The sequence below is a fragment of the Mustela erminea genome, chromosome 12 (genome assembly GCF_009829155.1).
Source record: "Mustela erminea isolate mMusErm1 chromosome 12, mMusErm1.Pri, whole genome shotgun sequence".
In the NCBI taxonomy this organism is placed as follows: Eukaryota; Metazoa; Chordata; class Mammalia; order Carnivora; family Mustelidae; genus Mustela; species Mustela erminea.
This window is the reverse complement of record NC_045625.1, coordinates 22,117,739-22,144,712: the sequence shown is the minus strand read 5'-3', so window position 1 is coordinate 22,144,712 and position 26,974 is coordinate 22,117,739. Positions and strand designations below refer to the sequence as shown.

The window sequence follows — 26,974 nt, the reverse complement described above, 5'->3', positions numbered from 1 at the left end:
CCCGTTGATGGTTTCCGTAGTGTAGTAGTTATCATGTTCGCCTCACACATGATCCCGCTGATGAGTTTTGGAGGAAACTTCCTCCTCAGTGAGACAAAAGGAACGAGTTCTGTTCTACTCCTTTATGTTGTAAGTTTGATGGGGGGGCGGGGCAGGCCCTTTATGTAAAGGTCTAGGTTGATGGAAGGTTGTCTGTGAGTGAGTGGGTATACCTGCCTAATACAGGGACTTTATACTAGTACACTGCCAATCACTGTCTGCCAACATTCTCCAACACCAGCTTAATAATAACAAAAAGATGGTATTTGGGCCCCTTTTGACTGATGACCTCTTTTATTCTTCAATAGGTGCAGAAGTTGGGCAGAGTAGAGAGGTAATATTTACTGGACAATTTGCATTTCAATAATTTGGTGTTTTCTTCTCGATATGCTTCTTATAATACAAAATATTTTAATTTCTGTGAAGTCAAATTTATTGCTGCTTTTTTTTTATCCTTAGATTGCTTTTGTCCTTAGAAAATCTTTTCCTATGCTAAGATCATTCAGAATTTATCTATATTTTCATCCAACTAATACGCAGTTTGGCTTTTTGTTATTTAAATTCATGTAAAATTAGCCTTTGTACAGGATGAGAAGTGAAGATTTCTTTCCTAAATAATTAAGAAAACACCCTGGCACAACTTTTTAAATTTTCCTTTTTGGGTGCGTGGGTGTCTCCAAGCAGTTCAGCCGCTGCCTTTAGCTCATCATGATCCCAGCATCCTGGCTAGGACCAAGACGTATGTGGGACTCCCTGCTCAGCAGGGAGTCTGCTTCTCCCTTTGCCTCTGCCCCTCCCCCCTGCTCATGCATGTGTGCGTGCTCTCTCTCTCTCTCTCTAAAAAAATATAAATAAATAAATTTCCTTTTTTTCACAAAATTGCTATAATTTTATCATATACCACCTACTTATGTGTGTATGTATACATATGTATTTATGCAAATGTGAATATATATGTATATATATGCATGTCTTCACCCACATATTAGTACTATCATGTCTCTATCAATTACATACCCTGTTGATTCTTTTGCTAAAGTTCTATTTTTCAATTACCACAACTACATTTTTTTATTGAAGTATAGTTAACATGCAATATATACCTATTTTTTAATCATGTAAGGAAAATTCTACTTTGCATATCTGATTATGTGAATACATGTTATAATCTACAACATAACCTAAAATACTATTTTGCAGCTATCAAGTTTGTAAGCAAATGTTTAAACCCATTTCTTACAACAGCTTTTATTATTTTATAAGTATGATATTAAGCACTGTCCATGTGTAAAAGGCGTCTGTGAGCTAGGCCGGGGACTGTATTGTGGATTGTGCTACCAGCTGGCCTGTTGCATGACAGAGAATGGTCACCACCAGTCACAAATTACATCTGTTTGTGCCTCTATTTGTTAGACAATCTGGCACCAGTAACAGCTGAGAAGAAAGATTTGCGAACAGCTTGCTTGATTGATGTGTCTAGAGTTATCTCTAAATCCAAGTAAAATGTTAAGTGCTATCAAGAAATCATAAATCAGGCATATCTCTGAGCCATAAGAAGGTCTTGCTAAAGCTATTATGACACCCATGTGGGAGAGGTATGATTGGCTGATATTCAAAAAGAGAATTTGGACCTGCTTGTCCCTAACCATTAATTTGGTCACATTTTTAACCTGATTGAGCTGTAAGGTATACCAGAGGGCCTACCATTTAAGTCATGATAATAAAAAACAAAAACAAAAACAAAACAAAACTAGGGGTTTTGATCAGGTAAGAGGAATATAGCATCAACTAAGAATGCAGAATGTGGCTGATACTAAGGAGTATGTTGGGAAAACAGATGACCTGTGATCTAGGTTATCTGTTTTGGGGTAGCCAGACATCATTCGGAACAGGCATGAACAAAGCAGTGTGGCTGAACACCAACCAGTAGGACACAACCTTGGGGGGAATCCCAGCACTAAACCTTCATGGGTTATGACAAGAAGTCTTCACATTTTATATCTGTGAAAACTCTAAATGCCCACAAGAGCATGCAAAATTATCTCTTTATCCGGCAAGACTTAAAAAAAAAAATCCTGATCTGTTGTATTAGATGAATACCACCAATGACTACCACCTCTGCCTAACTTAGGGGGAAAAAGAATTACAGGAAGAGTATCATGAAGCTCACAGAATCAACAGGAAGGCTGGCGAACCAACAGTGAAAAGGGGATAAAAATCGAAAAAAACTAGGCGGGAGGCACTATGTCAAAGCAAGGGCCGAGGAGTCACTGGGCTCTGCAGACATCTTGGCAAGCACTTATGGCTGGACTCTGCTGCCTCCATGTCCCCTGCCGGTGAACAACATTCTAAATTACCATTGGCTCCTATCTGACTCACTCAAGACTCAAGTTCCTGGTTTGGAGCATCTGATTGGCTGGTCCTGTGCGTGTGCCCACCTGCTCTGGGGGCAAGGGTCAAGAAACTGAAAGCTTGGACTTCTTTAATGTAAGGAGGGCCTTGACTCCTTAGTAAGTCCTGAAGAGTAGGAAGGGAGAAAGTCTACATGTTGGGGAGCAGAGAAAAAAAAAAGGAAGAAAGAAAAAAGAAAAAATAGCACCTCCCACATACACACATAAATATATCAACAATGTAGTTCTATACCTAAAATTTAAACATTGTGAATATTTGTTACTTACATAATAAAATTGTTACTTATAATAAAAACCTCTTTCTCTTTCTGCAATACTTTGTTTTGAAAAGGATATTTCTTAAGGTCTGGTTTTGGTTTTGTTTTGTTTTTTCTACTTTTGGTGAGAGAAATATCTTCTGTTTATTTATTCTTTTGATAAGCATCTGGTATACCTCCAAGAAACTGGGTGCTTGGATGGACCCTCTTGGATTTCCCCCAAGTAAGGCTGAGCTCCAGCTCCTTGATACAGTAGCCTAAATGGAGTTTGGGATCAACTAAGAATGCAGAGGGATCTGAGGTAGCGGGCAGTCCTGGCAGGTAAATCTCATTTCTGGGGTTTCTCATCTGTGTCTCTCCAAAGTTACATATCAAATACCTCATCCTGTATGTCTGGATCTCACTCCTGGTGCGGCCTCAGCTATGGAAATCCATGCATAAGTCATGTCACTTACCGGAAACTATTCCCCACTTCTGCCTGCTCCTAATTTAGCACTCTGAACAGTTAGTGGCCTGAGTCTTGGCAAAAGTTTTCCAATGTTGCCATTGTTAGCAGCCAGTGACTTGACAAAGCCTTTCTTGGTTCAGAACTCTCAGGATGGTTACTCTTGAACCCTGTTGGACTCCCCTCTAACAATGACACCATCAAAGTCTCTAAGCAGCCACTGCCAAAGTCCTTCTAGGAGGAGGGTTTTCCTAGGATCTGATGGTCCATTTCCAACTCAAGCCTTGGACCATATAAATTAACATATGTTTATAATTCTTAATTTTTGCAAAGCTCTAATTTCTAGGGCAATGCCTTCTTGATGTTCAGAAGGCTCTAATCTCTAAGGCAAATGATTTGCAAGTCAATCCTGATTAATCTTCTTTAAACAGGTCTCATGTGCCCTTTAATGACAGAAATTCTAGCATTTGGACGGCACCCTTGCTAGTTTCTTATATGAATGCAATTGTTTCTCCATTTCTTGGTTGATTCCACTAGTTACTGGGAAGGGAAATGCTAGACATCTGTTGTCAAGTAGCCAACTTGTCCCACAGATGGCAATGTGACCTGCAATCTTCTTTTTTTATGTATTTTTTTTTAACCTCCTCCTTTGAATTCTTGTCTCTTTCTCTCTTTCACCATTGACAGAAAGGTAGGAGGCAAAAATGAATTAGGCAAGAAGGGAAACAGCACATTTCTCTCATATCCCCACCTCTTGGAGAGGTTAATTCCTGCCTAGCTAACAACTGCTCAGCTCAAACGCTACCTTCTGGGAGGGGGGTTGTCACCTCAGACTGCCCTCCCCATTGCTGGATCCCCCCATAAGTGCCTAGAGTGCCCCCCAGAGTGCTCTAAACAGGCCTCTCTTGCACTTATCCATGCTATTTTAATTTTTGATGTATTCACCCACCTCCGCAGCCAGACTGTGAGCTCCCTGATAGACAGGGCTCGTCCCTTTATTCCCAGGGTCAAATTCAGTTGGTTAAATGAATGAACAGGTTTGGAAAAGAGAAGAGTCAGGAAGAAAGGTTTCCTTAGAACCTCTAGAGAGTTTCTACATTGGTAACATAAAGATCGCTCATCCTTTGTTCGGCCAATATAAAAGGACAAATGGGAAGAATAAAGAAAGAGCTGGATTTTTGGAACTGATAACCATTTTTGTTTATGTTCTGTTAAAAGCACAGTGCATGTGTTAAGGGTTAATTTAGTGATTGTAAGTAGTTATTAATAGCAAATAATTATAAAACATACTTTTGATAGTAGCTTCTATACAACCCCAGTTCTTTATAATACCTGCACTATTCTGCACTGGTAGAAAAATGAATTGTTCACTGTGAAAATGCCACCCATTAGTGCCACAGCTCCCAAACGATATACAGTCTTGAGTTTTATGGCTCTCAGCTGCACACTGCCTGGAGGATCCTTTAGACATGAGCCAACTTTTTACATCTAACAAATGCCCAGTAAAAGACACTTAGAATTCCAGTTGGACTAAACTTGCCCCTTCTCCAGAGGGCACATAAATGAATAAATACAAGGAAATCCCCTCCCACTGCACACACACATATGCACGCACGCAATCCTCAGAGCAGCTGTGTTATATTATAAATTGGAGGCCTTTTGTTAGTTCAGATGTTTCAGGTCTGCAAAGGCACTCTGGAGAAGAAATAAATATTATGAGTAAGTCTCGTTTCCATGCTTGTAGTGGGGAAACACTTACTAGTACCGTTTACTACAGTCTTATACTGCAACAATCTCATAAAAGAATACCAGCATTACTCACTCAGCACATGACTGCTAAGACAAGATGGTGTCTGTTTTACTCCCTCAATATTCAAACATGATTTCATACAGATGCTTTCCCAGATGGACTTTCTTTTCAGTAAAACTAATCAGAACAATCACGGAATGTGCTTGCTAAATCTAGTCTTTTTTTATTTTTTCCCTTACCATTCATCTCTCTCTACTTTTACTGAGTAGCGCATATAAATGAAACTTCATGGACGAGAAAGACTGGATCTTAGCAGGTTGTCAAAGGAAAGGCAGGTTGGAGTTGCTGGGGAACTCAAGCTGGACTCCAGGTCATTCCATCGGAGGATCTGGTGTTCTGCTGTGAAAGCCTAGAGCCTGAGGTTGATAAATTCGGGAAGGAGATAATGTACTGGAGATTGATATAAATGTGGCTTTATTAATTTGGGAGGAGAAGGGACTCTCCTAATAACAAAAATACTACAACTCTGCACAATCATTGCATTATCTTGTTATTATGAAAGCATGTGTGAAGCCAAAGTATAATAAGATTGTTTAATGAACATAAAGTCAGGACAAGGGGACACAGAGAAATCTATTTTTAATGGCACTGAGAGCTCGATGTGTCCATCTCCCTCTGAGGTCCTGTTGAAGGGATTAGAAACACTCTGCCAAACTCGTCCCGAAGCCTGGTACATTCTCTCCCCATTCTTCACTAACTTCTACTAATCCATCTAATCTCAGCTCAATTATCACTTTCTTAGAGACACCTTTTTTGGTCTTCTTGTCTAAGGGTCCCCACCGGACACTCCAGAGCACTCCATAATTTCTCTTTATAGCACTTCCCTCAATGCTTAGATTCTTATCTAAGGTCCGTCTGCCTCTAGACTGTAAGCTCTAGGAGAGCAGGAACCACGTGTGTTTGGAGTCCTGCTGGCTTCTCGGTGCTGGCCAAGTGCCTGGCACATCTATCTGCAAGCATTCAGGACACACTTGTTACATGAACAAATGAGAAAAGCTCACCCAGAAGGTACGCAGGGTAATGGCGAAGGGCACAGGTGCTAGATTCAGAAATCCTGCCTCTGCCTCTTTAGTAACTACGTGAGTGTAAGCAAGTTACCAAACAGGATTCTTTATAAAATGGGAAAAGTGAAAGGGCCTGCCTCCCAGCATTCTAGTGAGGATTAAATAAATTAATAAATATAAAGCACCTGGAACAGTAACTGGCACAGAGTGAGCACTCAAGCAGAGTTAGCTCTTAATATTGTCTTACAAAGGATAATTCTAAGAGAAATTGAAACTTGATTGCTAAAACTCAGTTTCCTTGGGATGTTATTGGGATGGATAGAATGCATATGAATCTTTGAAGATATGTATTCATGTTTCCATGGTTTAGCAACTATCTTTCTGATGACTTCCATTAAGGATGGAATGTATTCAAACAGGTTTTACCCAAGCCCTTACAGTCTGGAAGCCACTTTATCTTCTTTCATGCTGTTTTGTGTCTGTGTACTGACCCATTATGCATGAACCTCAGAACTTAACTCTAATGGCAGGTGTATTTTACTCTTTTTTCCAAGTTCTTGGGAGGGTTATACTCGTAACAATACATTGTGGATAACAATATTCATTATAGCATTTAGAAAGTAGAAAAGGACAAAATAAATATTCATAATTCTGTAACAAGAGGTAATCATCGTTGTATTTGTCTTATTTGGTTTTAAAGGCTTTACTTAAAAATATCATGGGGCAAAGCAACATATTTAACAATCACATATTATAACGTTGTCAGGCAAAACTGGCATGGTTGTTAGAATCTTAGCCCCTGGTTCATTTGTTGAACATGTTTTTATTGAGTGCCTAATATGTGCCAAACAGAGATCAATGGAACAGAATAGGGAACTCAGAAATAAATCCATGCATATTAGTTCAACTAATTTTCCATAAAGGCACTATGAATACACAACAGAGAAAAGATAGCACTTTAATAAATGTTGTTGGGAAAACAGGATATCCATATGCAAAAGAATGAAATTGGACCCCTATCTTATACCATACACAAAAATCAACTCGAAATGGATTTAAGACTTAAACATAAGACCTGAAATTATAAAACTCCTAAAAGAGAACACAGCAGAACAGCTCTTTGACATCAGTCTTGGCAATAATTGTTTGGATATGACACCAAAAAGCAAAGACAGCAAAAGGAAAAATAAAAAAGTGGGACTATATTAAATTAAAAAGCTTCTGCACAGCAAAGGAAACCATCAACAAAATGAAAAAGCAATCTATGGGATAGGAGAAAATAACCACAAATCATATATCTGATTAGGGACTGATATCCAAAGTATATGAGGAACTCATACAACTCAATAGCAAAAACAAACAATCCAATTAAAAAATGGGCTAGGGGCTGAATATCATTTTTCTGAAGAAGACATACAAATGGCCAGCAGGTACATTAAAAGGTACTCAATATCACTAATCATCAGGGAAATGCAAATCAAAAGCACAACCAAACACCACCTCACACCTATTAGAATGGTTATCATAAAAAATCCAAGAGATGACAAGTGTTGGGAAAGATGTGGAGAAAAGGAAAAGCTTGAATGCTTTTGGTGGGAACATGGACTGATAGAACCATTATGAAAAACAGTATGGAAGTTCCTCAAGAAATTAGAAACAGAACTTAGAAGCCAACAATTCCACCTTTTGGTATTTATTCAAAGAAAACAAAATCATTATGAAATAGACATCTGAACTCCCATATCCACGGCAGCACTACTCATAATACCCAAGATAAAGAAACCACCTAAGTATCCATTAATGGATGGGTGGGTAAAGAAAATGTGGCATATACGTACAGTGGAACATTATTCAGTCTTAAAAAAAAAAAGAAGGAAATCCATTCGTGACAACATGGATGAACCTGGAAGACATTACGCAAAACGAGATAAGCCACACATTATGGTACAGTATAACTTCTATGCAGGATCTAAAAAAAAAAAAAAAAAAGTCACACTCAAAGAAACTAAGAATAGACCAGTGTTTGTCTGGGAAACTGTAAGGTGGTGGAAATGAGGAGAGGTTGGTAAAAGGATACAAACTTCCAGTTATACGATGAATAGGTTCTGAAGACCTAATATACACCACAGTGACTGCACTTAATAACACTGTATACTATACCTTAGATTTACTAAGACCACAGATCTTATACATTTTCACCAAAAAAAAGTAACTATGTGAGCTGATGAATGTACTATTTAGCTTGATTGTTGGAATCATTTCACTATATATATATTTATATATAAATATATTATATAATTATTTTAAGATATTTTGATGATTCAATATATATATTTACATATAAATATATATTATATAATATATAAATATAAATTTATATATATAAATGATTCAATTCATATATATTTGTATGAATATGAATTAATATATATTTATATATATATAAATCGAATCATCAAAATATCTTAAAATTTTGTCAAATAAACCTCAGTAAGGCTGGGGGAAAACCTACCACTTTCCAATTGGACTATCAATATGTTAAAATCCTCTCCAGCGGCTATAGATTTGCCAAAATCTCCTAGCAATTCTATACATATTTCCTTTATGTATATTGGGGCTATATAATTTGATGTATTAAGCTACAGTGTATAACAGGGGGTCAAGAAGAAACATATATTAATGCAACCCAATGTACAAATATACAGAATATTTGATATTACCCTCCCATTTGTGTGTCATGGGAGAAATCAGTAGTCAATCATGGCATGACAGTCTGCTCCAACATGACTCCAGAATATGTTTTAATATTCCACTCTAAGCAGTCATCTTAGTTGTCGCTCAGAGTAATTCCTTTTCCCTTTCCCTGGCCTACCTTAGTATTGTCCTGGAGGACAGAATATTCTAAAAAGATAGAATTTCAGATAAATGGGATGAATAAAAGATTATTCAAGAAATAGTGGTAGAACAATTGATGCTTTAGGAAAGAATGCCATATTTCTACTTTCTATGATATAGTAATTCTGACTAAAAAATTCATTATAAAAATAATCAACTCCTAGACAGTCTAGAAGAGAACATAGATGTAATCTTTTCTTGGGATCCAGAGAGCTTTTATGACCATAAAACAGAGGTGGATTTGCAATGACGTGGATGGAACTAGAGGGTATTATGCTGAGTGAAATAAGTCAATCAGAGAAAGACAATTATCATATGATTTCTCTGATATGAGTAAGTTGAGAGGCAGAGCAGGGGGTTTGGGGGTAGGGAAGGAAAAAATGAAACAAGATGGGATCGGGAAGGAGACAAACTATAAGAGACTCTTAATCTCACAAAACAAACTCAGGGTTGCTGGGGGGTGGAGGGTTGGGAGAGGGTGGTGGGTTATGGACATTGGGGAGTGTATGTGCCATGGTGAGTGCTGTGAAGTGTGTAAGCCTAGTGATTCACAGACCTGTACCCCTGGGGCAAATAATACATTATATGTTAATAAAAATAATTTTTAAAAAATGGAAGTGGGAAAGAAGTTATAAGAAAAATCTGATAGATTAGGATTTATAAAAATTAAAATCTTGTTTTTTAGTCATAAAAAAGCAAACTGAACAAATGAGGGAAAATTTAGCAGTGTGTTTAACAGTTAAAGTTCTTAATGCATAAATATTTTGTAAATTAAATAAGAAACAGACAAACATCCTACAGAAAAAATAAACTAGAAACAAATTCATATAATTTACAAGAGAAGAAGTATTAATGACAAATAACAGATATCGCATAAGGTTACACTTCACACTAACAATAAAATAACACAAGATATCTTTTTTAACCATCAAATAACCATGAAGAGCTCAGAAATGAGAAAGCCGTGACAGACTGCACATAGGGGAAAATATCTGGAAGGAAATTTGAAAATACACACCCAGGGCCCCCTAAGTACTCACACACATTGACTCAGTAATTCCATTTCTATAATGATCTGAATTAGATATAATAATCCACAATTAGAGCATCATGTGAAATAGAATGAATGAGATGCTGACATTGTATTCCTAATAGGTAAAAGTTGGAAATAACTAAAACAGGTGAATGTTTACACAGACAATAGTGTATCGGTACATTAACAATTAAAGTTGTAATAATCAATGATGGTAGAAATGTACAAGAAACAATGTGTTGTGTGCTTCAAATTTTATTTAACATATATTTCCTATATATTTAATATGAAATAAATTGGGATATAAATGCACAAACATGACAATGATGTTTGTTTTCTAAGTCTGGGCTTGACCCTAAAGTGCTTGGCTGTTGTTTTTATTCTCAGCATTTTACGACTGTTTTCCTATTACTTTTTGAAAGTGAATGGCTGAAGTAATCAGAAAAAGATTTCTCAGAAGAAAATGTCAGAGAACAGAGAGTGCCTAAAAATCACATCAGTTTATTGCAGTTCCCAAATATTTCCTAATCCAGAGAGACACAATCAAAACTGTCTTATTATACTATTGTAAATGCCCAAGAAAATCTCAAAAATCTAATTTTGCTCAGGAAGATAGAAGATGTCTTCTTGAGTACACATTTTAATCCTGTAGAAAGGCGTGTGTAACTCACAGCTCAAAATCTCTAGGACTGTCCCTCATCAGCACAGTTCAGTCCAGCCCCTTGCCCGGGCTAACCTAAAGCAACCCCTAAGTCTGGTCCAGAGGCCACACAGCCAGGCTTTGAGAAAGAGCCAGAAGCCCTGTTGGTTTGCCTACCCTAATCCTGTAATTACCAGAACATTACAAAAATAAGACTTATCTGTGGGTTTATATTTTTATTAAATTAAGTCTCCTGAGAGCATCATGGTTATGCATAAACCACATTTATTAATCCTGGCATAGCTCAGAGAGATCACTGCAAAAATAGACTATGAATAAATTGACCACGTCATACTTACTCAGTGTGCAGTGTAATTTTCCTAGCGTTATTTTGTGCCACTGAGCTGCTGAGTGGCTGAGGGGCTAAATGAAGGCTTCTCTTTCCCTGAGGTAGTATAGTTTTCAAAACTGGAAAATTCCTTTCCACGCAGTGTTGACATTAGTACACACTTTCTGAGCCTTTATTTACCTAGCAGAGTCAATTCAAGAGTACTGCATTTCTACAGAAGATGGGAGAAGATGCATCTAGCATCTGAATCTATTCAAGATGGCTGAATTCAAGAATATAAAGAAACACCGTCATAATCTGTGTGTGTGACCAGCAATTATCGCTAGGATAGGTGAAGGACAACTTGACTGCATTCATTTTCTGATCGTTTAATCACATGGCCAAAAAGGGGGCTAGTTTTGGGAAGCAATTTGCAAAGCTACTTTAAATGTGGTGTTAACAGTCCAAATACATTCTGCTTCAGATTTCCAAAATGAGGATTCCATGAATCAAATTAAGTTGAACTGAAATTTCATACATGCCTAGATGTCCTAAGACAAAATATCGCCTGCAGTCTTAGCCTTTCACTCTGCAATTTGAAGTAAATTCCTCCTGCCCAGGTCCCCAGCAACCAGCCTATCGCCAGATCAGAGGGCGCTCCCATCCCTGAACTCCCTTGTCCTCTCAGCAGCCTCCGACAAGTGGAGCGCTCCCGTCTTTTTTTTTTTTTTTTTTTTAATTTATTTTCAGCGTAGCAGTATTCATTGTTTTTGCACCACACCCAGTGCTCCATGCAATCCGTGCCCTCTCTAATGCCCACCACCTGGTTCCCCAACCCCCCCCCCCCGCCCCTTCAAAACCCTCAGAGTGTTTTTCAGAGTCCGTAGTCTCTCATGGTTCACCTCCCCTTCCAATCTTCTTAAGGAACATCCGTCTCTTTCCCCCAACCATGTACAGGCCCAGACCTCCTCCAGCTTCTCTAACAGTTGTTTCTCACTCTCTTCTGCCTGATTAACTTGCTCTTCTTCCTCAATACAGTCTCTTAAAGCCGACATGACTAGGAGCTCAATCCCGGGCCCTCGCTTTTGCTCCGTCTGAACTCGCCCGTGACCTTCCGTGCTGGCTCATGATTAAACAACATCCATGTGCTGAAAGCTCCCCCACTGGTATTCTGAGCTGCTCAGCTACGTCTGTCCTACCTAGCAGGCATTTTTATTTGGAGGTCACGTGACTTCCCAACATCCAAATCGGAAATCACGATTAAGAACACTGCCCTCCCTAAACTGGTTTTTAATCCGATCTTTAGCATCTTATGACAGGGCACCACATGCACCCAGGTACTCTCTCCAAAATCCTCAACAACACTTCTGTTCCCCCTTCTGCTTTGCCAAGTCCTGTTGTTCTGAAAGCCCTGATAGAGGCAGCAATCTTATTAGAACCTCATCTCGAAAATGACCCATCATCGCCTCTGCTGTGTTCTGATCATCAGAAGTGAGTCGTGAACTCCAGACCACACTCAAAAGAAAAAGGATTCTGCTGCTGGCGGCCATCTTGGAGGCTGCCTGCCCCACTGCCAGGGCAGGCTCCCTGAGGGCTGCTCTGACCCTTCTGCTGTGCTCTGAACCTTGCCAAGAGCTTCTCTCCTTACACCACCACATGGCCTACTGGAAGCAGTTGCCGATGTTTCCTTTGGACTCCAGGGCCTGGCCTAGCGCCTAGCCATGACCTGCTGAACTGAACTGAATTGTGCATCTCCCAGCCTGGGTCAGAATATATAAACAGTGCTGGGACTAAACCGAGAAATGAAGCTCCTAAGACAGGATGTTTCCTTTGGAGGGGATCTCCCGGTGCCCTACCTAAAAGCAAGTCTAACATATTTGAGGAATCTGTGGTAGGAGTCTGGAATACTCCAATTATAATGAAGAAGCGGAGAGGAGACAGGCAGTGAGAAAGAAGGCTGGCTCTGTCATCCTGGTAGGAGCTTACACAATGGTTTTGTCTTTTGTGTCTCCTCACGATACCTCGGGAAACTCCAGATGATGTTTGTGATGAAGGGAAGCGGTAAAGAGGAGGCGAAGGGGAAGTTGCAGGGCATTCAGGTGCCAGTTTTATCATAAGGGGAACCAAGGAAGGACATTTGCTTACCACCTTCAGGTTCCCAAGTGAGAAAGGCTACGGAGGGGCCAAATCCAATCCAATCAAAGACACTCTATTTCTGTATACTGTATTTCTGTATTCTGTATATTCTGAATTCCTGCTCACCGTTCCCCCTCTAATTTAGCCGGGTAAGTAACACAGATAACCTTTCTTCTCTACCGAAACATAGTCTTCACAAAGCAGCTCTCCACAACTCCAGCTCTGCCATCCCTCCAGCATTCAGTGCGCCTCCAAACAATCATTTCCCCAAGCTGCAAAATGTGGTTCTGCCTGACGTACTACTCCATATACTACCAAAAGGAAAGGTGGGGGTAAGGGGGAGCCCTAAGAGAATAAGCCAAGGAAATCTCTTTAATGCTTCCCTTCCCTATCAAGAGAATCCACTAGCAAGGCCTAAATTCTTAGGGAGAAAGGAGGATGTGGTTATTATTATTCCCTCCCTCATCATAAAATAGGTACCAAGGGCTGCAATGTTGAGTACTCTGCTAGGCACAGGAATCACAGACATAAAGGACACAAAAATCAGCCTTCAACAGGTTCACCTTCTTGTGGAGACTCAGAGGCAAGAGCAGGTTAAGAATTCTACCATAACAGCATGCTGTGCATTAAGAAAAAGGAGAGCACAGAGTGTGAGCTCCCTGATGACAGCACGGACATCCAACTTGGACCAGGCCATCAGAGAAACTTTTCAGGGAAGCAAGAACCAGGAGGAATCTTGAGAGGACAAGCCAGGACCGGCTCAGAGTAAACAGGGGAGTAACAATCCAGGAGACAGGAAATCATGCGAAGAAGCAGGGAGATCAGAAAGGACGTGGCGGTGATTTCAGGGGACTAGAGTGACTCCTCAGACAAAGAGCGTGAGGAAGGCAGGATGAGGAAGGAGAGGGCAACCGGGGATTGCCACACGAGGGAGCGTGGAGGTTACCCCCAAAAGCAGCAGGAAGTCATAAAACATCCCAAGCAGGAGAATGACATAGCCAAATTTATTTATAGAAGGAGCTCTCTCACATTAGTGGAGAGATCTGATTGGCAGGAAGACCCACTCCCTGCTGCCATAGTAAACAGACGGTAAATGAGTGAGAGCAAAAAGTGAGCTGTGGGAGCAGATGAGGAACGGACAATTCAGAAACAATGTAAACTTGATGGGACTCAGATAAATACAGGGTTAAGGAAAAAGAAGGGTGTTAAGGATGACTCACAGCTTAGCGGCTTAAGAAGCTGAGCAGAAGATGGTGATATTCCCTGAAACAAAAGATAAAGGAATTCTCAGATTTTATGGGAGGTGATGAGTTTAGCACTGGACATACAGATGTTACAGGGACTAAGGACCAATTCCCCCAGGTACTAGGATCTTGGATTCATTTAAATTCAAACAGACTCTTCGGTCAGTAGAAATCTAGACTCTAGGTCTTGAGAACCTTGGGAAAAAGTTGGAATTTCACCAACTCTGAAACTATAGTACCTTCCCTAAGCTGTCTTCCCACCACTCTCCATAATAACATGCCTCTTTCATACAATGCTGGGATGGTCGGGAAGTGAACAGTGGAGACCACCACAGCTGTATTGAGGTAGTGCTTTTCTCATGCTATCTTATCCCTGAGGGCACTTGAACACTGAGAATCATATGTTACAAGTCAACTTAGAGCCATGTCAAGTGGAAAAAGTTCTGAATTTATATGCAACTTGTATGTAGCCAGTAATAGCCTGTTGATAGCCAGTCACTACTCTGAAGTACTTGTTTTCCTAGAACTCACCAGTAAGAAAAAGCACATATGCTCCAACATTCCCAAAGATACAAGCACAGATAGGTGCTTGGAACTGGGTCCAAGTATCTGGAGGCATGTTGGTTTCCAGATAGATTCTAGCTCAACAAGAGTGCTAGGAAGCCAAAATGGAGGCATGGCCTATACAAATGGTATTCTGTTTTCCCAGGCAGATATTTAAACATTATGCGGCCAAATGGACTCATCCTTATAGGACTTCCCAGTTTTGTGTCATATCAAAGGTGTTTTCCATGGAATATATATGTACGTAAAATTTATAAATTTACTCACTTACTCCTATTTTAGATGTATATGTATCTCCTGCAAGAAAGCGTGTGTGTGTGTGTATGTATATGGGCATATGTCTTATAACTCGAGAAAAAGGCTTAACTTGGGAGAAAAGAAATGTTTTGGAAGGATGCCAGGTAGCTTATGGAGTACTTGGGAACACTGGAGAGCCAGGCAGGAACCAAGGCAGTCAGTCAGGTGGCAAGCCCCACAGCCAAGATCTCAACAGAGGAACAGCCTGGTCAGGGTGACACAGCTCCGCTGCTGGACACTGGGCACAGCCGCTGGCACCACCATCACCGGACACTGGATACTGCTGAGGCTCTGCCACGACTGCGGGCTACTCTTGGCACCACTGCCACCGAACACTTGATGCCACCACCACCGGAATGAATTCCAGCTACCTCCTTTGTGTCATCTGCTCCAAATTCAAAGTCCCAGCAAAGGCGTCTCATTGTCTGAGCTTAGGTCGCTCATCCATATCTAGCTATCGGGGTTCACGAGAGCAAGTACTCATTTTTCTTGGCTTATAGAGGCAGACCTGGGACCTGCCTCCTACCAAATTTCAACACGCAAATAAAAGAAGAGGTTCAAATACTGAGTTAAAAGCCAAAACCAAAACAAATTCCCGATAGAGGATAATGCCTTCCTCACTGAGATGTTTTTGTGATTTGTACCTGGTCATAAAACAACATCTGTAGCTGTCATAATTTTTTACATATTAAAACTCTAACCAAGACATGAATTGGATAATATCACTGTACTTGACTCTTTTCATATATTCTTTTATTTTTCAATGAGCAATAACAATGCCTCATGGACTAACTGGCTACATGGACTGACTTAGGTAGTACCCAAAGCTACACATTCTTTTTTTAAGCCTTTATTTTTTAGAGCAATTTTAGGTTCACAATATTGAGAAGAAGGCCAGAGAGTGCCCATAGTCTACCTGCCCCTACACGCACTTACCTCCTCCATGATCAACATCACTGACCAGGCTAGTACATTTTTTGGCAAGGATGAACTTAAACTGACCCATCATAACCACCCAAAGTCCAAACCTTACCTTAGGGTCCACTCTTGGTATCGTATCCTTAGTGTGTTTAAAAAAAAAAAAAAACATAATGACACGTATCCATCATTATTAGATGATAGAGAATATTTTCCCTGCCCTAAAAACCATCTGTGCTCTGCCTGCTCGTCCCTTTCCCTCCCCTCCTTCTGCCCCCAGAAACCACTGATCTTTCTACTGTCTCCATAGTTTTGCCTTTTCTAGAATGCCATACAGTTGCAATCAGAGAGCACGCAGCCTTTCCAGATTGGCTTCTTTCACTTAGTGATATGCATTTAACATTCCTCCATGTCATTTCATGGTGCGATAGCTCGTTTCTTTTTAGCACTGGACAAGTGTCCGTTGTCTGGACACGCCACAGGTATTTTATCTGCTCACCCACTGAAGAACAGCTTGGTTGCTTCTAAGTTTTGGCAACTACGAATAAAGCTGCTATAAATGTCTGTGAACTGGTTTTTGTGTGAACATGTTTTCAACTCCTTGGATCAATACCAAGAAGCACAATTGTTGGATCCTATGGCAGGAGTAGGCTTAGTTTTGGAAGATGCCGGCAAACTGTCTTCCAAAATGGCTGAATCATTTTGCATTCCCACCAGCAACGGCTGTGGGGTCCTACTGCTTCACATCCTCACCAATGTTACAGATTCTGGCCATTCTAATAGGCATGTGGTGCATAAATTTTAAAAGTAAAAAATATCTCTGGCAGCAGCATTAAAGGTCTGAACAGCCGATGGCAGCGGCATCCCGGGGAGGCTGGTGGAGGGCTTCTTCCCTCAGCATTATTTAAGCCATATGTATGAACTTCACATCTTTGAACTATAGCCATCTTGGAGTTTTCCGGTGGGGTTTCAGACAGACAGTGGGGCTGGATGAATCAGGAAGAAGTGCTGAGATCATGGATGTGATCAGTAAGTTAGAGGTCGTCTTGGAGAATAATTTTGTCCCACAGTACAGAAAATCCAGACAATTAGATCCATATTCTGGAAAAGCCCCTGTAACACACTGGAATACCGAAGATGTACCTCAGAGGGGCCAGAGGTAATACCACAGAGAAGTAGTGTAGTCAAGTCTTTGGGAGCAAGTAGAGAAGTGGGTTAAAGTGTGGCATGCTGACTGAAAAGGTTATTGTTGCAGACAAATGGGAACACTGGCATACTCTCTTTCTGGAGTTTGACTTGTGCTCTGGGAAAAGCTGGAACCCTTTAAAGAGACCAGCTGGGATATCCTTCCATTTATTCTCTAGCTCTACTTGTTCCCTGTGCTATGCCTGTGGAAACTGACTTCTGTGACCTCTACCAATGGGCTTCCTTGCCCTCTAGTTTCCTATTGGGTTTGGCCAATGGTGAGAATCTGCCAGAAATCAAAAGCATTCCCATGGACTGGCCAAATCCCTTAACCAAAGATCTCAGTTCCCAACAGGAAGCTCTTCTTCAACACAGTCACCCCTGTCTCTGGGTTGGAATAAGTGGTTTTCTGCCATTTTGACCCTCGGGCCTAGAGACGGCAAAGAGCACCTGTTAGAGGTTCACTGTCTCCACACCAATTCTTGTGGCTCCTCAACACCTCACACCCTTTATTCTACTTGAGGAGGTTATTGATTTCATTTTGGGACCCAGACAAAAGCCTAAGATAGAGATTTATAAATTTTATGGGACATAAATTGACAATTTTAGTAGAAAGCTTTTTTTTTTTTTTTTTTCCTTTTGGAAGTTCCTACCAGCATACGCTTCAACTCCACTATCTAGGTTCACTCAATGTTTCTTCCGCCTCCCCCACTGCCTTGCCTACGCACCCAGCCGTGAGTTCTCCAGGTCTCCACACTCCAGCACCCCATCTCCACTCAATTTTTCGAGTTGGAAATCTGGTATTCATTTTGACTTTATCCTTTCTGTACTTGTCTATAATCTACCCTTTCCTCTCCCTCCACTCAATGTCCCTCGTGTGTAGTTAACAGGGGCCTCAGAGCTGGTGTCCACTCTGAGAAATGAACTTAACTGCCCATAAACAAAATGGCCACAGGTCAAGGGCTGAGTTCCCAAGATGAACCCCTGAACTGGTTTAAAGCTACTTACACCCCTCAATCTCTTGCTTTCCAGCTTTTGCTCCTTCTCTTGTCCATGTTCCTACCTTCTTTGTGCTGCCAGTATCATCACCTGTTTACTGACTGTGTCTATTCTCAATACATCCACTTTGCACCCTCGCATCACATTTCCTTCTCTCTTCTAGAATGCTGCTTCCCTGGATTAATGTATCACTAACAAATGTACTTTCGTCCCCCCGACCCCCAAAATAAACCTAACCATTCAACATCTGTCAGTTGTGAAGCTGAGAAGTGCTGGAGAAAAAAAAATCGCAACAGGGTGTATGACCGCAAAACTTCAGTGACAACCTCAACTGTGCCCTCTCTTATGTTCCAAAATAAGTGTCTCAAATCTTCTTCAACCTCGCCTTAAGGCCACATCACAGAGATGACAGAAGTCATCAGATGAGGGCTCAGTAAACTGTTTGCCATTCCCACATACAAATGCATCTGCTTATCCCCATCCCTTTCTCATCACCATCTACTACAAGATCCTACGCTCAGGGCTACCCACCTAGCTGCCTGGTGTTAATCTCTTTTCTCGCTCCTTATCTTTCGCTGACTTTGAAAGGTTGGAACGTTGCATGGCTCAGCTCTAGGGCTTCCTTTCCTTCCACGTGCTCCCCTCGGTCCATCTGCTTCACTGCTGTAGCTTCTACCGCAGTCCACATTCCCACGGTGTTTCACTGCTCTTAGAATGAAGCTCTTACTAAGACAAAGACCCTGACTGACATCCCCTACCTGTCTCTGCAGCTATCGCCCTTACTTCCTGCGCTCCCAACAAACTGACTTTTTTCATTTCTGTCATAGCACCATGGTCCTCCATATCCCAGGCCATTCTTCTCCCACTGCTTGTAATAATCCACCCCCCACCTCCCGAACTGGGCTGTCTGACGTTTAGTCATTCTACAGAGCCGAGCCTCAGTGGCACCTCCTCAGAGAAGCATTTCTTCCTTCTCATGCTTCTCTGACTAGGCCAGCCTCTTTTTTTTTTCAGGCTCAGTTTTTATATAATTTTACAATATAGTGTATCTCTCCAAATTACAATTTAATTAGTTATGTAATTTTTTAAAAAGATTTTTATTTATTTATTTGACAGACAGAGATCACAAGTAGGCAGAGAGGCAGGCAGAGAGAGAGAGAGAAAGGGAAGCAGGCTCCCCGCTGAGCAGAGAGCCCGATGCGGGGCTCGATCCCAGGACCCTGGGATCATGGCCCGAGCTAAAGGCAGAGGCTTTAACCCACTGAGCCACCCAGGTGCCCCAGTTATGTAATTTTTATTATTCATTCCTTCACCAGACATTAAGCTCCACTGCCTGTTACTGAATGTCCCATATCCAGTAGGTATTCAGGATAATGCATTAATTCATTGAACAAACATTTTCTTTCAAGAGTCCTTTCCAATTTTATAAGACGTAGGTCTCCTGATGCACCTCTAATCATTATCCTAACAGTTCATGGGAGATCCATCCATTTTAAAAAATACAACCCCACACTCTCTTTGACTTCCCAGGAGTTTTTTGGAAAGGGCAATCCATGTGGCATTTACAACCCAGCCGTCTGCTGACCAGTCAGGCAGACAATTAGGTCATTGCCCTTTGCGATCATTAGAAGGGGCTCTTTGCCAAGCTTCTTCACCAGATGTATGAGAGCCTGGTGCGGACCAGAAGCACTAACGTGGTGATGGGCTGACTCTGGCAGGAACCGGGCTTGTCTCATGAGCTGCTGTACAGCTGAATGCCAGTATGTAGTTCAAGATGCGGCTCAAAATGGTGCTACTTGCTCTTTGAGCCTCCTTCCCAGGAGTTTTGGCCAGCTTCTGAGATGAAGAAGCAAAGACAGCAGAGGTGGCGAGGCAAGCTTCATTGGCAGCCAACTGTATTTTATTAAAAGGAAGACTGGCCATCGGCCCCATGTACTCTCCTCATGCCCAAAGAAGCCGTTAAAGAGTGGCACCCGGCCTCACCCTCTGTGGCTGAATGAGCCTACTAGTGTAAGAAATAGATCTGCTGGCATGGTAGGATGGAAGGCCATTTTGTACCAGGGTTACCAGAAACTGCTGCAAGGAGTATAGCTGGGGCAGCCTCTGGCTGCTCTGCTTTGGAATCCACTGCAGTGGGCATCCCCCAGCCGACGGCTGGTTCATTTCAAACCAGCACTCTCCCTCAAATTCAAGCCTGAATTCTCCCTCAACAGAGTAGTACCCCTTAGCACTGCAGGGTACTGTGTTCGCCTTAAGATGTAGGTTGTGGTGGAATTTGAAGCTGGAGATAATTTCCTGGAATGACTGGTCTAGAGAGTGCAGTTCCTACTGGATTCAAAACAGGTGCCATCACTGCTCGGTCTATACCATAAGGGAAAGAGGAGGAGGGGTGCTCCTTCTCAAATCCTCTTCCTGGATATCTGAAGAAAGAGGGCCCCTGGAGGGATCACCTTGGACTTCTTTCACTGATGGCCAGTACCGATTTAACTCACAAATCTAGAGTCAACCAAATTTCTAGAACCCTGCACTTTCCCTGGTATTATTTATGGAAATGACAGGCAGCCACACTGTTCATCCTGCTGATTCCTAAACTGCACATGAAATATGTACTCATCTTACTAACATCCAAATTTCCCATGAAAAATATATAGCATTCATAGGATATTCTCAACAGAAACCTCACCAAACCTCTACCTCTTCTATTAAAATTATATGAGAATTACTTTGGTTGCAGTTTAAGGACTCAAACTTATATGAGTCAAGCCCCCCGAAGGGTGAATTTATTAATTTAAACAACAATGAAGTCCAGTAGATAGATCTGGCTTTGCACATTATTTCTTCTTCATGGAGCATAAAAGCTTCCAATAGCCCTGGCTTACCTGGTCATCATAGGTGCTGATCTAAGAAGGAAGCACTTATTACAAAAGGCCCAGGAAAATATAAGACCTTGAACTGGCCAGTATGAGCTATAAGCCAGTTTCTGAATCAATCACTATGGTTAGGTCGTAGAGGTGTTCTACATGGAAAATATTTGCAATTTATGTAACAGACCAATGACCTAAATTTTCTACAGTGGGCATACATTAAAATTCCTATAAATAAGAAAAAGAAAAATAACCAAAGAAGAATACAGACAAAAGCCGAAGAGGAAAATGAATAACAATAAAAACAATGAAAAATTCTCATTACCAACAGTATTCAGTGAAATAGTATAAATTAAAACAATGAAATACCACTTTTACTCTCTCAAATATAAAAATTCAAAGGCAGATGTTGACCAGAGTGTGGGGAGATGGGGTCTCTTGTATACTGCCGGAGAGTAAATCACCATCATATATCCTTACATGAGATGACCATGCTGTCAACAGACATAATAGGTTGCGTGGTATGTGTTAGCATGGTAAAGTCTCCAAGACAGACTGTTCCGTGGGAAAAGGCAATTCACACAGTAGAATGCTTTGGAAGCTGTGGAGGTGCAACTCAGGAAACCTTGCTGCAAGGAGTGTGACTGGCTAACAGCCAAGAGCAGCCAACTCCATGGACTCATGAAGCCACAGAATGAGGGTACAGCAACATAAGGCAAAACACCTTAAAGCAGTGGGGTAAGTACAATGATAGAGATGTGCAAATATAGACACAGAGACGGAGATCTACAGATCTACAGACATAGATAAGTGCATGCCCAGAGAAGCCAAACCCAATGCAACTTTGGGAAGATCTGAGACTTTGGGTCTGGCATGGCTCCCAGGAGGGAAGATGATCAAGCTGAGATGTTAACTGGGGGCAGAGAAGAGGAAAGCACTCCAAGCAGACAGAACAGCATGAGCAACTCATGGAGGGAACTTACGACAGGTTGCTAAATATTAGAACAGAGGCTTGGATTATAACAGATGAGGCTAGCAAGACGGGCAAGTCCAGCAAGGCCTCCTTTGTCATCAGAGAGAGCCTGAATAGGTTTTCATGTGGTGAGAAGCCATGGAAGGTTCTGGAGTGGGAGAGTCCATCTGAGAACAGATTAGAGGATAATAAGACACAGGTGAGAATAGACAAGACACTGTCATTCAGAGGAGGTGAACATCTGGAGAGGAGTTCGGGATACTGTTGTACTAGTCAGAGTCAATGGAGGGGAAGAAATCCAGGAATATGGAGTCTGTGCCATCTGTAGGAACTGGTAACGGGCAGGAAGTAGGAGGTGGCGTAAGAGATGGGGAGGAGCCCAAATGATACACCCCAGGTTCTGGTGTGAGGCAGAGAGGTGGTGAACTGAATCATATCAGGAAACTCTACCTCAGGGAAGACAGTGACAGTTGCAAAGGCATCTAGTATTGTCCTTCTGCCACTGTCTTAAAAGGGATTCTAAAGGGATTTTCTTTCCCTTGTTCCTCCAGCACTACACTTGCATTACTGGCCTAAGTGGATACTCACCAGCTGGCCGTGTCCATCACTACAGCCAAGTCTGAGAATTCCTGATTATACTTAGAGCCTGTGGAGCTGCTGACACAAACAGTCATTAGCAGACGACCCTTTTGTAACCAACTATGCTTTAAAATGTAAACTGTGGGGGCATTTTCCTTGCATTGTCCAGAAGGAACTTTCTCCTGCGTGAGCCTGGATTAATCATGAGAGAGCTCGTCAACATTCCACTCGTACATATTCTTACTTTGGTTGCCTTCAGCGGGACTGAGAAACTTCCAAAAGGTTTGTTTCAGGAATCTTGTCTTTGTGTTGCCTTGTCACAGTTCTAGAGTGTATGTGTGTATATGTGTGCGTGCTCTGATCACGACCGACGACTGTGATGGTGGGCTTGGGTGTTGCTTGGTAAAGTAGGGGTGCGATGGATGGAGAGGGAGAAAACTGTATAAATAAGTGGTTGATTGATGGTCTCATTTCTACAGGCATCCCTCCCCCACTTAAGCTCTGCAATAAAAGCTTAGCCACATAGTGCATGCGGAACGCTCGCTTGTAGGGAAACATCAGCAGGTAGACTGCAAGTTATCAAGGTCCGTTTTGTTTATGTGTGTGTCAAACTTCAGGGTGGTCTAAATGGAGGATGAAAACATTTTCCCATTAGGTTTGCCGGGAATATAATCAACCCTACTCCCAGATGTCCAGAGTGTTTGCTTCTGAACAAAAATCCTTTCCATTTTCGGTTTCGGTTTTTCAAAAATCTTAGTAAATATTTTAGTTCCTTAAAAATTGGAATTAGAGAAAGACCCACCCATTTGCCTATATAATAAGGGCCTGAAGACAATGAGTTCTCAATAACTTTGAGGTTGAAGGCATGGTTTGGCTTGGCTAGAACTGTGAAAGTTTTTTTTCAGAGCCTTTGGAATGTACCGGAAATAACACCACCTCAGGGAAAGGAAAGCAACTTAAGAAACTGACAGACACCTGTTGCAGTAGCAAGAATGTCCACAGTGATATGGTTTCTGGCCAGTGTATTATGAAACTGAGACTAGTGTATTTCAAATCAGGAAGAAAGACAGGAAAATACGTGATTTGCAAAGTGACTGGGGGCTTCTTTGAAATTTTTCTTTAAAGACACGATTAAGATTGAATGATATCAGTTAAAGAGTTTTCAAATTAAATGTATTCGAGTAAAAAGAGTTTTGTGTTTTCTGATACTCTTGAATTAATTATTTTCCCTCTATGTTACTTTCCCAAAGAATTGAAAACGTTTGTATTGTATAGATAAGTGAAGGTATAGTATCTATATGTAGATGGGAAACGTAGCTTTACATTTTTCAGTTCACTAGAATTTCAGGAGCCACAAGGACAAGACTGCTAATGAGACACAACTTTCCTCATAAACAATCTGATTTCATAGATTTATGTTGTTTTGTTTTCCTTTTCTATCTTACATAAGCATAAAGGTATCTTTAGATGTATTTAAACATTGAATCGCCAACTAATACTTCAGGGTATCTCTAGATAAGGAAGAATCTGGATCTTTTCAAACAGCTAATAATAGACAGAAAGACTTAACATTGGCTTCAGATTATTTTAATACTTCCTGACCATACAACGGATGTCCGGTAAGGTAGCACCTGAATGTTCACACTTACAGACTGTGCTAAGTTTTATTTGTGCTATTAGAAACCACAAAGTTACATAAAAATGACATGGCTAAATGCTAAAATTTACTAAAATTCAGTATCATAAGGAGCAAAATAATTGATTTTGATGATTCATGTCAAGATTGGGTACATTAAAAAAAGCTACCTCTCTATATAAACAACCCCTAATCTAGATTCCAGAAAGAAATGATTTATAGTTTCCAGACTTTATAGGTAAAGCCCTTAATTCAAATGCACACTATCTCTATTTTGAAAAATTCAAAATAGGGTGACATAAAGATAACAAAGCCAAACATCCTGGCTTTTAAATAAAGTGGTCAGATTGTTAATTCAACTTTGTTTAATAATTTATTTGTTTATAACTTATTTACTTATATATGGTAAAATTTAAAGTAGTATGAACTTAACACCAACCCTAGCCAAAAATACCAGGCCTAGTAGAATAAGTATTCATTAACTACATGTACGTGCTCTGAGAATAAACTATCATAAAAACACAGTCCTTAAAATTTTAAATGTGTTCATGAAATACACTGGCACAAAGCCCACAAAAATATGCTATTATTTTAATACTACAAAGAGTAATAAGGATGTTCCACACAAACTATCTCAGTTACTTTCTCTATTCTTGACAGAGAATAAAAAGAGGGTTTTTTTTAAATGAATACCTTTGTGCTAAGCCCTTTATCATGAATGAATCACAATAATGTGTTAAAAAATAGACTGACAGATTTTTAAATAGTGCGAGAGTATTTAGTGGATTTTTTCAAACTGTCCATATACCATTTCCTCAACAAAATTAATAACAGACTTTGTAGAATTAATAGTTTATTATTTTAATTTTAGTTGAGATTCCCAGTGTTCAAAGACAAGGGGGAAAATTCACTTGCTCTGAATCATTCCGACTAGTGATACTTTCAATGATGAACTCAATATCGTAACCCACAAGAGAAATATACAAACCGCTGTGTATGAAAGTAACCCGTGTTTCATTGCATACTCGCCTTAACCACATACTTCAATAATATTTAGTGCTTTATTGGGGAATATTAAGTATATGGAGGGATTTAAAGTCTGTAGGAGTATAGGAGTTCATGTAAGCAGCACTAAGTTTGTTTAATATGCACAAAGAACTCCTGTCCAAACTCCACTTTTTAAATTACCCCATTTACTCCAATACCTAGAAGTTTCGAGTCTAAGTGGTTTATCTTCAGATATATTTGAGTAACCTCCTCTCTTAAATCATATGTATACAAAGATAGGATTCACAGATTCAACATATGACTAAGTCAGAGCAGGCACAGCTGTCATTGAAATCCAGGACACCAAGTCCTGCATGAATACTGACGTGCATTGAAAGAGCAACTCATTACGTGTCTGGGGAAACACAGTTGCTTTAAATATTATTGGCCTTAACAGAAAGAAGGAGCAGAAATATCAAGATTTCTGCCACATTTCCAGAATAGTAGGCAACTTCTCAATAAATTAGGACTTAAGGTCATGGGAGAAAGGGACAAGTAAGGGGAGACAATGGGGCCCGAAGAATGTGGCCCCATTCAGGAAAGTGAGTGAAGGAGCAGACCAGAGAATGCAGAAGAACTCCATGCAGCATGCTCAGGACCCAACTGGGCTTGGGGACTGAGCCTTTGTCGTGGCCTTGACCTACACCACGGTCTCCCTTCATCTAACTATACTGTATGCACATAGGAGCCCCAAGGACAGCTGGTTGGATTAGTTCAAGGTTGGTGCTCCCCAGGGTCACTGCCGCTAAAGGACTAGAGAGTAAGGGAGCTGAGATTATATGGCAACACACCATGCAGTCTAGGCTGAATAACAAAGGCGGTGAAGTGAGGACATTTAAGGCTTGGAGGAGAACATTAAGATCAAGTTCCTTTTCCTGGTCTCCAATGTCTTTCCATGGGTCTTTAGGGAGAGCACATAGTCTCTGAGAGCCTCTATTCCCTCGTAAAATGAAGATGTGCATACTAGTGTTCAACCTATAGTGTTATATACTATGCTAAGGACTGTCAACAATTGGCAACATGTTCATTCTTGGGTAACATACACATTTTAGATGGATCTCTATGAGACCACATCTTAACCCAAATGAATTCTCCCAGGACAGGCAATTTCAGACATTCTAACAAGCTGGGCCAGAACTCCTACCAGCCTGTGCCCAATACCATTCCTGAAGGCAAGGACCAAAAAGTGTGTGCCGTGACAAAGAATGAATGATACCACAATAGTAAGTGACTGAGATTATCGATGAAGTTTATAAACTCCAAAGGCATCATCATAAAAAATAACTTGCATTTTATTATAACACCAGTAGAATAAATGTGTCAGTTTCTAAGATAAGCCAAATGATGAGCAATACTGAATATCCTCTTTCTTTGGGGAATCTGAAAATATTCCAGCACAAAGTGTTTTCTCATACTGAAAAAACAATACTGTATTCATGATGTCAGGGAAAAAAAAACATGAATATATCCCAAATGTGAGCTCTAATTTACTAAAAACAGAAAGGAGCAAGCACACCTGGCTTCTTGGTTTACTCAGTCATTTAGTCCTGTTAATCAGCAACTATTCAATCAGAAGCTGGCATGCCAATGGCCATGTGATGGAGCCCATAAAAGGGTAATGTCACGTCCTTCTCATCAAGCAGCAAGGATTCAAGTTAAGCTACTCTTTG

General features: G+C 40.7%; 1 protein-coding gene and 1 pseudogene across 6 annotated transcripts in view; one reads left to right on the top strand and one right to left on the bottom strand.

The window, feature by feature from the left end:
• LOC116569952 overlaps positions 1-14,861 on the bottom strand; it is a 31,932-nt pseudogene extending 17,071 nt beyond the window's left edge.
• A 7,579-nt stretch (positions 14,862-22,440) lies between these two features.
• The window catches only part of MUSK (muscle associated receptor tyrosine kinase), a 93,548-nt gene continuing 89,014 nt past the window's right edge, over positions 22,441-26,974 (top strand). For all 6 annotated transcript variants that reach the window (XM_032308812.1, XM_032308811.1, XM_032308810.1 and 3 more), the window contains exon 1: positions 22,441-22,903. In XM_032308812.1, coding sequence (XP_032164703.1) covers positions 22,825-22,903 — 79 coding nt within the window. In that variant the 5' untranslated portion in view covers positions 22,441-22,824. The remainder of the gene's footprint in view (positions 22,904-26,974) is intronic.